We start from the raw sequence: 14228 nt of genomic DNA, 5'->3' as shown, positions 1-14228 counted from the left end.
AATAATGGCAAGTAGATATTCAAATGTACAATTATTGTACAATTTATTGAAAAATGATTTTTTGGTAACTGCACTGGGTGGTGGAGGCTCGCTAGGGTTTCATGCAGGACCTTTGCAGAGCTACTAGTACCTGGAGATGCTGGGGTCCTTCTGCATGCAGGACAGATGTTCTGCCAGTGAGCCACCACCCTTCACCAAAGGGACTGGCTGAGGTTGACTCACTGAAGCTTCTCTCCTGGTTCCAGGGTTTAAGGGCCAGAAGTATAAAGCAACATCCTATGTTTCTGGGGAGAGGGAGAGGGAGGGGAGGGAGGGAGGGAGGAAGGAAGGAAGAAAAGAGGGAGTGGGAGGGAGAGAGGAAGGAAGGAAAGAGGGGAGAGAAAGAAGAGTAGGAAATAAGGAAGGGAATAAAGAAGGAAAGAAAAAGAAAGAGGGAGAGAAGACGGAAAGGGAGAAAGAAGGAAAGAAGTAGAGGGAAAGAAAGAATAAGAATGAGGGAGAGGAAGAAAGATGGGAAGGACGGAAGGAAGAAAGGAAGTAAGGAAGGAAGGAAGAAAGGAAGAAAGAAAAGAGGGAGCAGGAGGGAGAGAGGAAGGAAAGAGGTGAGAGAAAGAAGAGTAGGAAAGAAGGAATAAAGAAGGAAAGAAAAAGAAAGAGGGAGAGAAGACAGAGATAAAGAAGGAAGGAAGGAGAGGGAAAGGAAGAATAAGAACGAGAGAGAGGAAGAAAGAAAGGGAGGGGGGGTCGCCGCCTTGATTCAGCGCCAGAAAAGAGCACGAAGGGACCCAGGGGCAAAAAGCATTTCCTGTGCAGCGTGGAAAGGAGAAGTGCGTAAAGCCTCAGAGTTGCACGTTCATGAGGCTGAGCCGCTGCTGAGCTCACGTTCATGAGGCTAAGCCGCGGCAGGAAGAGGAGGAGGTGAGGCAAGAGGAGGAGGAGGCGGCGGCTCGCCGGGTCGGTGCCCGGCAGCGCCATGCGGAGAGTCCCGAGCCTCTGGGACGCAGCAGTGCTCTGTAGCACTTTGAACCCTCCTCCTCCTCCACGCGGCGCTGCTGGGTGCTTTGTCTGTGCTTCAGCAGCAGCCGTTTCCAGGCGCCGAGCCATAGCAGGAGGAGGAGGATTCAAAGTGCTACAGAGCACTGCTGCGTCGCAGAGGCTCGGGACTCTCCGTGCGGCGCTGCTGGGCGCTGACCCGGCAAGCTGCCTCCTCCTCCTCCTGCTGTGGCTCGGGATGCTCCACGCAGCGCTGCTCCGGCCGCCTTTCTACCCCCCCCCCCCGGCCCCAGCTGTTTGTCGGCGCTTTGTCGGCGCGGCGCTTCAGCAGCAAGGTCCCGCTGCTGGGTCCCGCTGGCTGGGGCGCTCGGCGGGCCACATGACGAGGTCTGGCGGGCCGGATTTGGCCCGCGGGCCTTGTGTTTGACACCCGTGCTGTAGACAATAAAAATAAGGATCAACTGGGAAAAGTAAAGAATTGGTGTGTTCACCCATCACTTTCTTGTGCTGGAAATGCAAGCTTCGCTGGCTACAGTTTCAACACAGAGCAAATAAATGCTGGTTAACAATGTATTAGTATAGATCTGGTGATAGTTCAGGGGCTTAAAGGAGTTTACTCAAGTTTGCTATGTAGTATTTTATCTAACTGTATATTGTGCATTTTCTTCTATGTAAAATGTGGAGCTATTTCCTTCCATGAGAACAGCTGGAGATCATGTGCTGGATGTATCAATCACTAGACATTTAAACACTAATCTTATGCTACTTCCTTCTTTCTTTCGCTCGATAATTTTATGGCTTTGGCACATTATTTCCTTTAACCACAGATGAGTGCTCAGCTGGCCTTACAATTTACGATGTAATGCATGAGACCCCCCATACTTTTGCCTAATACCAGATTTCAGAAAAAGTATGAGCTTTATCCACAGTATTTATTTATTAAAAAAAAATAGCACAGGGCATGTTCACTAAGTCAAGTAATTCCTCATGGGGTGGGCACTGAACTGCTTCAAAAAATACTAGTTATATAAAACCAATGTTTATTATTTATAAAACATATTTTGACAATGTCTACACCAGGGGTAGTCAACCTTTTCATACCTACCGCCCACTAATGCATCTTTCTTGATGGTAAAAATTTCCTTCCCACCCACCAGTGCTTGAAGGAAGGAGGATTCAGCTTGTGCCATAGAACCCCCTACCTTCCACCTAGAATCCTGAAATGCCCACTAGTGGGCGGTAGGAACCAGGTTGACAACCCCTGGTCTACATAGTTTGATAAACATGCACATAGCAGCAGGTATGATCTCTTGGAAAATCTACATTGGCACCCTTTTCTTATAACTAATCTAACAATGACAGCTTGAAACTGTCGATCATGAATGTCTTAACATTACAAGGACAACTTTGTGGACATCTAGCCCACGGCTGTCGAGCGCCAGTAACCTGAAGTTACAGGTAGGTAGCCGTGTTGGTCTGAGTCGAAGCAAAATAAAAAAATTCCTTCAGTAGCACCTTAAAGACCAACTAAGTTTATATTTTGGTATGAGCTTTCGTGTGCATGCACACTTCTTCAGATACACAGTAACCTGAAGTGTCTGTAACCCGAGGTACCACTGTATATGCATCTCCATATACTTGCAACAATCCACATTCAACCCAAGCAAACAAAGGAGACATCAACCCTGAATGACTGTTGTCTTCAATATATCAGTTACTTTCTTGAAAGAAGGGTCTGAGAACACTACCGAAAACAACAATACAAAACTTGGCAACAGCTTGATGACACCTTGATAAATATCATACTACAATACATGTAAAATATACTAAGCAACCAAATACACAATTTAACTTCTCTGGTTCTTATGAATTTAAAACTGTTTTGGAACAGAGTGGATTCCAACACAATCTAAATGAATAATAATATTATAATGGTCTTAACTGAAGTAGTGTTTCAGTACTGTTCTTGGCATAATGACAGTAATTTAAAACACTTCTAAGCTGCAGCCTATTTTGTAAAGTGTTGACATACCAACTTATTCATTTCTCTTCTGTTTACAAAGTATAGTTAAGATAGGGAAGCATGAGGTTTCTTTCTGGAGGTGCTTGAAGAAAGTCTCTTGGCATTAAAAAATAATAAAAAGAAAGCTAATGAAACCACACAGAGTGATAAGGGACTCAGAGTTACAAGTATTAAAAGAGATGAATTGCATTAACCCCTGCCCTCCCCCATTATATTCACTGCCCACTGGAAACAACAACAGAATTACTAAAATCCCACACTCTCTAATGGGATGGTAATAGGATTCAGAGGCCATTAGGGTAAAGGCAATCCATATTTTACAGTTTAATAAGCTCCTGCTGAAGATGTTGCATCCTTCTTCAGAAGTCCAACAATTACCAATTTAATGTTAACTAATCCTCATCCATAGTCAAGATAGCAAACCTAACCTGAGCTTTCTGAGCCTGCTTTTCACAAGGGGAGGTGGGATGGGATGAAATAATTTATTATTTGCTGTGACATTGCTTCTTACTGTCATTTCAGGGTACTTTGACTAAGAAAGATGCCATGATTTCTGCAAAGGAGATATTATTCAACATGTGTTGATGATTTTTACCACCACTATTACTACTACTACCGGTACTATTATAATTTTAAGACAAATGCTGTCATCTGTTTTTTGCCTAATGTTTAATCTTCTTTAATTTAAACTTTTTCATTTTTATATGACATTAAAAGCAAATTATTGTAAAACCAGAATAAAATAATACAGAAAGGAAAAAAGCAGATAAATTAATACATATAATTGATGGCTTAAATCCACTTATCACCTGCCCTTCATCTATTTGTGTTGCTGCTGCATAGTGGGACTGAGGAAGCAGAAGCAGGTGGTGAAGTTAGCACAGCACAAATGTACTGGCAGGAGCTTTGGACTGGCTCCACCCGCACTGCCATCTCACCCTGTCCACATTCTCTCCGTAGGCAGCAGCAAAGCATACGGACAGAAAGCGAATGGTACAGCTCCACTACACCTTCTGAAACTGATCATGGCTAGCAAGTCCCATTAATTCCAGTGGGTCTACTCTAAACATGTCCAAGTACAGATGCAACCCTGTACGTTGTGGTTTCCTGGCTGCAACATAAAGCAAGAAAGGACATCTATGTTTTCCCTTCCCATATTAATATTTCAATTCATAAGATAGTTTTGTCATTATCATAAGGTCCTGACTCCTAAATCTCATGGTCCTCAGAACTCTTTGCTCTCAAAATAGTTCAATAATATATAATGTCATATTCAAACATTGCAGTGAATTATTCATTTAAAGGATCCTATGAAAATTAAGAGCAGAAACACTGGCATCCTTGATATGTGCGTTCCATCGACAAAATAGTCTCCCAAACACAACTGCTGAAACAGCTTGGCTCCTGAACAAATCGGCTCTCGAACGCCACAAAACAGGTTTGCAAATGTTTTTTGGAAACCGAACTTACGACACAGGTCCCACTTGACTGCAGGAAGCTCCTGCAGCCAATTGGAAGCCGTGCCTTGGTTTTCGAATGGTTCTGGGAGTCTAACGGACTCCCAGAATGGTTTGAGTTCAACAACCAAGCTACTACTGTACATAATAAAATATGACACAAAACAAGACAATTCAGCTGTTTGTGAGGCATATTTGGCAAATTTGCTGCAAACTTTTCTCAACATGGTTAGATAAGCATAAATTGTTAAAAACAGATAACTTAAAATGCTTAACATAAGGTAATTTGTAAACTGAAAAGATATATGAAAAAAATAAAAAAAATAAGGCCGCCCACAGTGAAATGTCATGGCTGCCAAACTTGACATCAAGGACACCAGCAGCTGAGAAAGAAAACTGCACATATATATCCTTCATATTGCTTAAATGATCAGCTCATTACCTTTTTACATTGCTCTGTTAATTTATTTAAAAGGCATGCAACTCCCTCTATTTCCTCAAGAGATGACATACTGCAATGATAGGACTTTTGTAGATTAATTGATGTAGATGCTACTGTTAAAATGGCCTGCCTTGTTGATTTAGATACTGGCAGGTTTAACAGAAGTGTATTCTATTGATTATGTGTTTACAGAACAATAAGGGTCATATTGTGTAAAGTGCTAATCACAACTCTTCCAACATTAGTGAGTTCTTGCCACTTTATTCCAATGAGCAGTAAATGCAGCATTTTCTGTCTGTAATAGCCAGTTTCAGAGATACTGCTAATATAGTTGAGGACTAAGAATTGAAGACATTACATCTTTATTTTAGGAAGGACTTTGGAAATAGAAGGTGGCAACTACAGTTAGAAGTTATAACACAACTTTTAATTAAGAGGATCTATCACAGGGGTCAGCAAACTTTTTCAGCAGGGGGCCGCTCCACTGTCCCTCACACCTTGTGGGGGGCCGGACTATATTTTTGGGGGGGAGGGGGAATGAACGGATTCCTATGCCCCACAAATAACCCAGATATGCATTTTAAATAAAAGGACACATTCTACTCATGCAAAAACACCAGGCAGGCCCCCCAAATAACCCAGAGATGCATTTTAAATAAAAGGACACATTCTACTCATGTAAAACCATGCTTATTCCCGGACCATCCATGGGCCGGATTTAGAAGGCGATTGGGCCGCATCCGGCCCCCAGGCCTTAGTTTGGGGACCGGTGATCTATCAACCAGTTTTAATCACATGTTGATTTAAAAAATATTGCCACACACACACGCACCGTATTTTCGCTCCATAGGACGCACCTGACCGTAAGACACACCTAGTTTTTAGAGGAGGAAAACAAGGGGGGGGGGAATTGTCCTAGGCATAGCAGTCAACTCCTAGAGGCCTAGATGTCTTTGCCCCCCCCCCATTAAATATTTGAGAAAGCTTCTTTTGCAAAGCGGGAAACCTCCATTTTCTTGAGGATCAGCTCAAAGTTGTGCAGCTTTTTTTGCATATGGGAAAAGCCCCGGGTTTTTTGGGGGGGGGGGTGTCAGCTCACAGTTGTGCTTCTTTTTTGCAAAGGGGAAAGCTCAATTTTTGAGGATCAGCTCAAAGTTGTTGAGCTTACCTTACAAAGGGGAAAAAATCCTGTTTTTATGGGGTTCAACTCACAGTTCTGCAGGGACCCATTTCTACAGTTTCCAGGCAGATAATCTAATCAGCCAGTCACATGTCGCTGGGGAAACAAACAGCCTCTCTCTGCTGACAACAATTGAGGCCTGGGCAAGGGGCCTGGGCGGGGCTGGAAGGGAGCTAGCTCCCTTATCTCCCTCCCGATCTCTTGCAATCAGCTGCTGAGCTGGTTCCTTTCAACATTCTCTTTCCCTCTTGTTAGCCTTTAGCACTTTCTATAAAATAAAACAAAAAACATGATCTGCCTGGGACCACGCATTCGCTCCATAAGACGCACAGAATCTCCTCTTGCTTTTTAGGAAGGGAAAAGTGTGTCTTATGAAGCGAAAAATAAGGTGTGTGTGTGTGCGTGTGTGTGTTTTACAGGTTCATCATGTTTGGCACCATTCTATTTGGGAGACAACAGATTTACAGCATACTTACTTGCCCTGGTTCTGATGACACAATGCTATTATCCAGGGCCGGCGCTACGGCCAGGCTGGGTGGCGCAGGGCACCACGGCGTCGGCCCGCCAGGGGGGTGCCGTGAGCTGCGCCCGCCCGCTGGCTGGCTGGCCGGTCCGCCGCGCAGCTACGCCCACGGCAACCGCGGTGTGCCTGCCCGCCCGCCGCGCAGCAGCGCCTGCCCGCCACACTGGGAAACGGGGCTGGGTGGCGCCGGAAGGCTCCTCGCACCACGGTGCCAGGGGCGCTTAAGGCGGCCCTGCTATTATCGATGTCCAACAACACAAGAATCTGGATCGTAGAGCTGAGAAAGAATGATGCCTTCCCAGCACTACTCACAATATCACTACAGAAATTCTGAATCTGATTATTTTTCTAAAGCTGTGCTTTGCTGTCTCAAAAGCATGTCCATGAAATGAGGTTTTACCATGTTATTCTACAAAACTATTTTCTCAACATGTCAAGCGAGTTGAGCAAACTCACCCCCATTTATTACACAAGGATGTGGCAAACTCCAGGTCAAAACCCTGCTCAGCCATGGAAGCCCTTTGTTAAGTCAGCTCAACCTATCACAAAGGGCTGTTGTAGCATAAAATAGATAATGGTACAATTGCATGCCCACTGTGCCCATGAAATAAAGCAAATAAGAAATCAATTCAGTAGTGACATTTCCTACATACTCTATGGGTAGGTTTTCTACATACTAAAAAGATCTTTCTCAACTTCTGTTATCCCAAAACTTGTTATCCCAACAATTTAACCCAATTAATTCTAAAACTCAACTAAGAAGAAAAGTGTAAAAAAATTACAAGATACTGAACTATAAATTATATGAATCAATGTTTCTGAAGAATTCTGTCTACAAATATGAACATTTATCAGGCACATCCCTAAAACAAATAGATTATATTTATTTCTGTAACATGAACATATATTATTCTATTTCAGTATGGTCATTCTTAACTTCATTTTTTTATATATATAATTACAGTATATTTATTGTTTCTAAGACGAAGAGAACCAGTCTATGACTCTCCAGGCCTCACTGAAAAAGCAGAAAAACTGCCCATTTCTTACATTCTACTGACCTCTAGAGACTGTGTGATTATATAAATATATATAGATATAGATATGCACACATTTGTGTATAATCATGAATGCTAGATCAAAAGGATCTAAGCATACATTTACACACTATAAATGTGAGGTAATACACACACATTTCATTGTTTCCTAAATCACTTAGGCAAGCCAACACTTATTTCTTTTCTATATTGGCAGCAATGTAAGACTATTATGGGTAGCATGTGAGTTCAGCATATCTTACATTTTCCAAAGTGGGAACTAAGCATTATATTGTTGAATTGTTTAGAAAGTTATTTGACTTTACTCACAATTCAAATTATATTTCACACTCTTAATAATTAAAGTATACTTATACTCTACTGTATTAAATATCATGACAAAGTATGAAATATTCTCTGAATAAAATGAATGCATGTGTGATATATAACAAGTGGGTGTCAGTGCTTTTTGGACATGGTAAGATACTAGTTTCTGTGCTGATGCTTTGATGGCATCTGCGGAAAGACCCTCCCAGTGTGATATCAGTTATTGACCTAAGAAAAACAGTAATATATGTCACGTAAGAGATTTGATGGCATGCCCATAAGAAAATCTTACCAAAGTGAAGTTTGATACTCATAAATATTTGGGAATGTAGGTCAGATTATATTTCTACCCTTGTACTAAACAACAGACTATATTTCCACCTATGCGTTCTCACATACATATATGGTATGTCTTTATATATGACAAATTATATAGATGGAATTTTTTGATTAAAATGCATTACAGATAATGTCTGTTGATGCAAATGATATGAGTGCAAATTCTGAACACTAGCAAGCCTTATCAATAAATTTCCACTACAATGCTCTGCAATGCATTGTTCACACTGATAAAAACACCAGTACCACATGAGAAAACAAAAATCATTCATAGGATTTTTCGTGGTTAAAATAACAGGTGCAGATATTGTATAAGGCTGACATCCATAAGTTCTGGGTTTCATAATACTTCACTTTGCATCAGGTTGTTACAGCATTTTACATCATACTGAGCACTGTAATGCATGATGTAAATTTTACATGTCCTATGAAAAGCGGTGAGATGCATACAGAAGTTTTAGTGAGAGTAGTACAAACTGAAAATATTAATTGAATCTTAAAATCCTTAAAGAACACCACATTTGGATGTCCAAACCCTTCACAGACACACAGACCCTCCTCAGATTATCAAGCTTTTAAATAAAAGCTTTAAAAGCTTATATCAAACTTTTAAGGAGAAAAAATCCTTCAAGGGTTGCTTTATAAATCTTCATTTTTTAAAGCTATTGTGTTCAGTGTGTGTGATATGAGCAGCATTCTTCTGAAGGCATTATGTGCCAATATAAAATATAAGCACCAGACCTGTATATGTGCACACATTAAAAATCATACAGCACAATCTATGGGGAACCCCCACTTGTACGAGTGGGTACAGAGCAGTGTCAGGGACATAGATTCCAATTCATCTATGCCACATATAGAATTTAAACTCAGTACTGTGCATTAATATGAATGGCAGAAAGTAACAGCTATATACCAATGACAAACAAACTTAGTTGGTCTCTAAGGTGCTACTGGAAGGATTTTTTTTATTTTTTGTTTCAGCTATATTACAGATATATAATTCCTGATACATTTTGACCTGTTATATAAAAAATAAAATAACTATTTTGAGGCCTTGATTTTATTTCCTTTATTTTATGAGAACATTAAGTATGCAAATAAAAAAATTAAAATTCAGGATTTCATGACAATAATTTAATTAAATGTAGGGCAGGTTCAATAAGAGAATAACATTATCATTTTGAAGTAACTAAACCATCTGAAAGTGAAGCACATGAAAGTACTTTCTATTCTAATACAAGAAATCTGTTTGCCACATTCTTCTATAATGTGTGAAGTTACAAAAAGGGAATCTCTATATATGTTTGTATAACAAACTGAACTTTTACTTCAACCTAAACACAGACTGAATACAAATGTCCTTACTGTTCATACACAAGTTGAATCATTAACAGCTAAAAAAATAAAACTAAGCTCCTGCAATTGTGCATATGAAGATCCAGAGTTATTAGAAAGGTCTCGTGGAGCTAATATAAAAAGATTGCTAAACAATCTTAATTTTTGTAATACTGTACACATATCTACAATGTGCACACTTTAAAATAAGACTTATGAAATAATTTCAATATTAAGTTTAAATCTAGAATAAAGGTCTCAGTAAATATGCACAATCAAAAAGATGGTACCGGTATCTGTGATTCAACAACTTATTAAGCCAAGTACTTGAATCCATTAAGTTTTTGAAAGCTGTTAACTACACAGAGCCAGGAATCACGAAGTGTGGCTTAGAAAACCAATTTATTGTTATATTATAAGTACAGAATCCTGCAACTGTTCTATATTTAAAATAATTCCTCACTATTTTAAACCTGATGGTTTGGTGATCGTTGCCAAAAATAAATATTCCCACAGATAGAGGTCAGTGGTTGCCTGAAATTGCATCAGTAAGTGGCTGTATAGCAAAACTCTCTGGGTTTGCTTTGTCATGTTATTACTGATTACTAGTACAAGAAGGAGTTGCACCATAGGGCACTACAGTATGCAATACACAAATTTCCTCTCTGTCTACTTGCATTACTCTTTTTTTCACTGCAAAATCCAGCTTTTATGTTTCTTACTCCACTGACAATATTATAGTGTGGTTTTTAATACTCATGGATATGGATCTTTTCCAATTAGCAATTTACGGTTTCTGATTCTTTTACAGATTACTCTGTTAAGCACCGACTATTCACCAGGAAGACAACTGTCAGTGCATTTCATTCATATTAATTTAAGGGCTGCAGGTTTTTAATTTCTTAATATTTTACTTGGCATTGGCAACCAGTGCATATTTTTATAATGAATCTGGGCATTATTCTTTTAAGAGTGTGCCATTTCAGCTCTTCCCCTTAGAAAATTTGCATGTTAAAGGGCTTTAGTATTCAGTGATGAAATGTTCTGCATAGTAATGTACAGTAAACTGATTTTACAATTTAAAATAGCAGACGTGCTATGTGCCTAGCAGAACTGTGATAATTCCAGTAAGTGTGGCTGCAGTTTTAATAACACCCTATAGAATGGTATGAAAATGTAATGATCTCACATTACTCTTCAATCAGCAGCCTGCATACGCAGTATCAGCAATGTTTAAGATTTTTTCTTGAGCTTTTATATTCCCATTGCATTGCTCTCTCTTCCTTTCTTCCCCCAACAAATGAAATGATGTTTCCTTTGCTCTACAGCAGCATCTACTGGATTATCTGTAAAATGCTTCAATTCATATTAATCACACTGTTAATGTTTAGAAGAAGCAAGTTAGCATCTGCCAAAAAGGGTGGGGGAGGAGAGAGCTATGAATGAACTGAAATTTGGTCTGGAAACAGAGGCTTTACTATTGCCATTGGGCTTAAAGTAGCAATGTTAGAAGTATTAGTCTTCCACATTTGTCTTTTGAGGGATATGGAATATGCATTACTTATTGCAGGTTAGCTTTTGTTTTATTAACTATCCTTACAGTATAAGACATTTTTAAAGATTTGGTTCTGCATAACAGAATCTCAGATTCTTTTAATTTCTTCCACAATTGATATTCAAAATCATATCCAATATTATTTAACTGTGTTTCATCTGACACAAGGGGACACAGAAGCAAAATTGAACTGGCTTTTATCATATTAGCTTTTTTAAAAAAAATAAAACAGGTAGTGCTGCATCGCATACCTTCCAGAGGTTTAAACTGCAATAAGCTACATACAACTTTTAATATTTGGCAATGAATTTGATTTTACATGTTCTACCAGTTCCATATTGCACTTCATTTGTTTGTTTTAAATTGCAGATTTCATACAAAAAGCTACCATGCAATGGGAGTGTGCACCTACATTTCTATGCACTGATGAGGAACCATACTCCCTGGGGGTTCAATTCTATTAACAGAGGCACTGTGGCTCACTTTTACATGTCTTGCAAAGTCTGTAATTTTTATATTGCAAAATAACTGAGGATATAATTTCAAGTATATGAGAACAGAAGGCAGTCATATATTTTGTTTACAATACTATTTTTTCATTATTCTTGTTTCCATACTATTGTCTACATTCAGATTATCTTTATATCACGGAAAAGCACTACTGTAAGTTTTTGTATATTTTATTGCAATAATAAGAGTATACCAATCTTAACAATACCTCAACTGAATTTAAATGTTTCTCCTTTTAGTTAAGGAGATAAATATACGGTATCTAGACCTTAGGGGAAAGGAGGGGCAGAAAAAGAATGCATCAACTGCAGATAGAATAATACAGTTGTCTATCAACTTGGGAGGAGCCTTACACTAAAAACTATTTTACTTACACACACACACACACACACACACACACACTGCAAAATACAGATAATGACTTTAAGCAAGGACTTCCAAACTGCTAAACATCCTGGCAGCTGTGAACTTTAAAAAGCAATTAAACAGCATGTGGCTGTTAAATTTAATTGTGATATTACTTTCAGCCCTTCTATCCTACCTATGCTCTTCCCTTAAAAAAACTAAGGGCCTTACTATGAAAACCGGGACTGTTGTATGGTACATAATTGCATTTCCTATTCACCAATCCAAAGTTCAGACCTTCTGACTGATAATTAGCCTCTTTCTGTGTAGCTGTTATACAAGAAGTCCTTTATTATAATCCAGGTGCACTTGTAGGCAGCACTTTCAGAGTTAACTCCATTTGACAGCTGACATTAAACTACTATTCTAAGGTGGGGATTGCTTACTAAATCTGGATACTATTTAGGTAGTTTGGTAACCCGTTTCACAGAAGATGATTCTTGGTGCCCATTTATTACATGCTTCATTTCTATAGCATGCAGTGGACTGCATAACACTCTGGAAGGGCTCTTCTCATTTAACAGCGATGCTGGACAAACATAGCATTGCCACCACCACCTAGCCTCAACTGACCAAGCACAGTTAGACCAAATCCCTACCGGAAAGCACTAAAGATTAATTGTGCTACAAACGGCAGAATGCCTGCTACCTGCAAGGTTGCAAGATGAGGAACTGGAATTGCACCTTGAGATTTCCTTAAGCACTGAATTTAACCTTCTGCCAAAGTCCTGCCTTTCACTAGAGCAGCATTTCTGTCTGTCCACACTGAATATAAAAAAGCAAAGCAAAGCATTCCTTGCAAATGCAGCTGCCACACAAGCCCATTTGCAATTGAATCCGTATCACGCTCCAATTCATCAACATTACTACAGGTACTTAACATCACAAACAAAAGAAAGCCCGCACAAGATCCTTGCCATCTGCCACTAAAGATGCCTTCCTTGGCTGCAAAATGATTAAAATCTACAGCTTGGATTAAGCGACTCCACCAAACCCTCCGATGCAGGCAGGCACTTCTTACCTGCCTCGGTGGAAGCCTTCCTTCCCTTGTTAGCAGTATGAAGCATCTCTAGCCTTCCCAGTCCTTGGCACCGCTCGCAGATTGCACGGCTAAGTCCCTTTTTCCGAGAAAATTCTTATCGAAAGTGATTAGTTTTTGTTGTCCTTTTTAAGTCCCTCCTGCGGGAAGGAGCAGGGGAGCAATGTGACGCCACCTATTAATCTTTTGCAAGAGTGAAAAGGCAGAAAAGGAGCGCTCGATCAAACTGAGCTTCACACATGACTAAAACTCGCCCGAGAGGCTGCTAGCTCTGGCTTAAAGCACCACTAGGCGTGAGTGTAAGAACAGAGAAGAGGGGAGAGTCAATGGAATGTGACAACGTATGTGCATCAAAGAGAAGAAAAAGAGAGAGAACAATGGGGGAGAGAAAGAGAGAGGCAGAGCAGAGGAGAATAAGCTGGAAAGCAATACGGATGAGTTTTAAGGAGAGCGTTTGCAGAATAAGGCAAAGGCGTCTAGCATCTTCTGTTTACCTCTCACTGAGCATGACATCCTGCCTCCCTCATATTCAGCAGCACATTCTTCTGTCTCTTAGGTTTGAAAACGGAGCCAGAGTCACCATGTGTGCTGCTCTCACCTCACTGTCATTTCCTTGTGCACGGTAAGCATGCACAACAACAATTCATCCTGGAATACATTTACATACAATTTTAGTTCACGTATTCATTTGAACTGCCTCACCACCTCCCTCTAAAAGTGAACTGATAATTTCTACCTCAATTTACAATGGAGTTTAACTGGCAGATGGAACTCTACTTATAACTACTGACAAACTGCCACTGGTAAACAAAAGCCTGAACAAATGCTTAATGCTACTAATTGAATTTGCACTGTAAAAAGGGGGGGGGGAACCATTATCACTGCTGAATCTGTATGATAGACGTTCCACTCTGTTCACACTGTTATTTTTACACTGAAATAAAGTGGTGGTGGTGGGGAGTTGTGATCAAGAACTAACAATATGCCAAATTAGCCAACCATTAGATTGGTTTTAGAAATAAAAGATATGAATGAGAATTTAATCTGAGAACGATATTTA

At 39.8% G+C, this 14228-nt stretch overlaps 1 protein-coding gene across 14 annotated transcripts in view; it reads right to left on the bottom strand.

Moving 5' to 3' along the window:
- LOC118080205 (teneurin-2) overlaps positions 1 to 13816 on the bottom strand; it is a 475640-nt gene extending 461824 nt beyond the window's left edge. For 8 of the 14 annotated variants that reach the window (XM_088661748.1, XM_088661754.1, XM_088661755.1 and 5 more), the window contains exon 1: positions 13151 to 13470. In XM_088661748.1, the coding sequence (XP_088517874.1) occupies positions 13151 to 13196 (46 nt within the window). In that variant the 5' untranslated portion in view covers positions 13197 to 13470. Of the gene's footprint in view, positions 1 to 13150; positions 13471 to 13662 lie in introns of those variants that run through there. The other 6 variants (XM_088661752.1, XM_088661761.1, XM_088661756.1 and 3 more) reach the window with 4 other exon arrangements.
- Between the last annotated feature and the right edge of the window lie 412 nt (positions 13817 to 14228).

This window comes from Zootoca vivipara, chromosome 2 (assembly GCF_965207765.1).
Source record: "Zootoca vivipara chromosome 2, rZooViv2.hap1.1, whole genome shotgun sequence".
Taxonomy (NCBI): Eukaryota; Metazoa; Chordata; class Lepidosauria; order Squamata; family Lacertidae; genus Zootoca; species Zootoca vivipara.
Note: the sequence above shows the minus strand (reverse complement) of the source record. Positions and strands in the feature narration are given on the sequence as shown.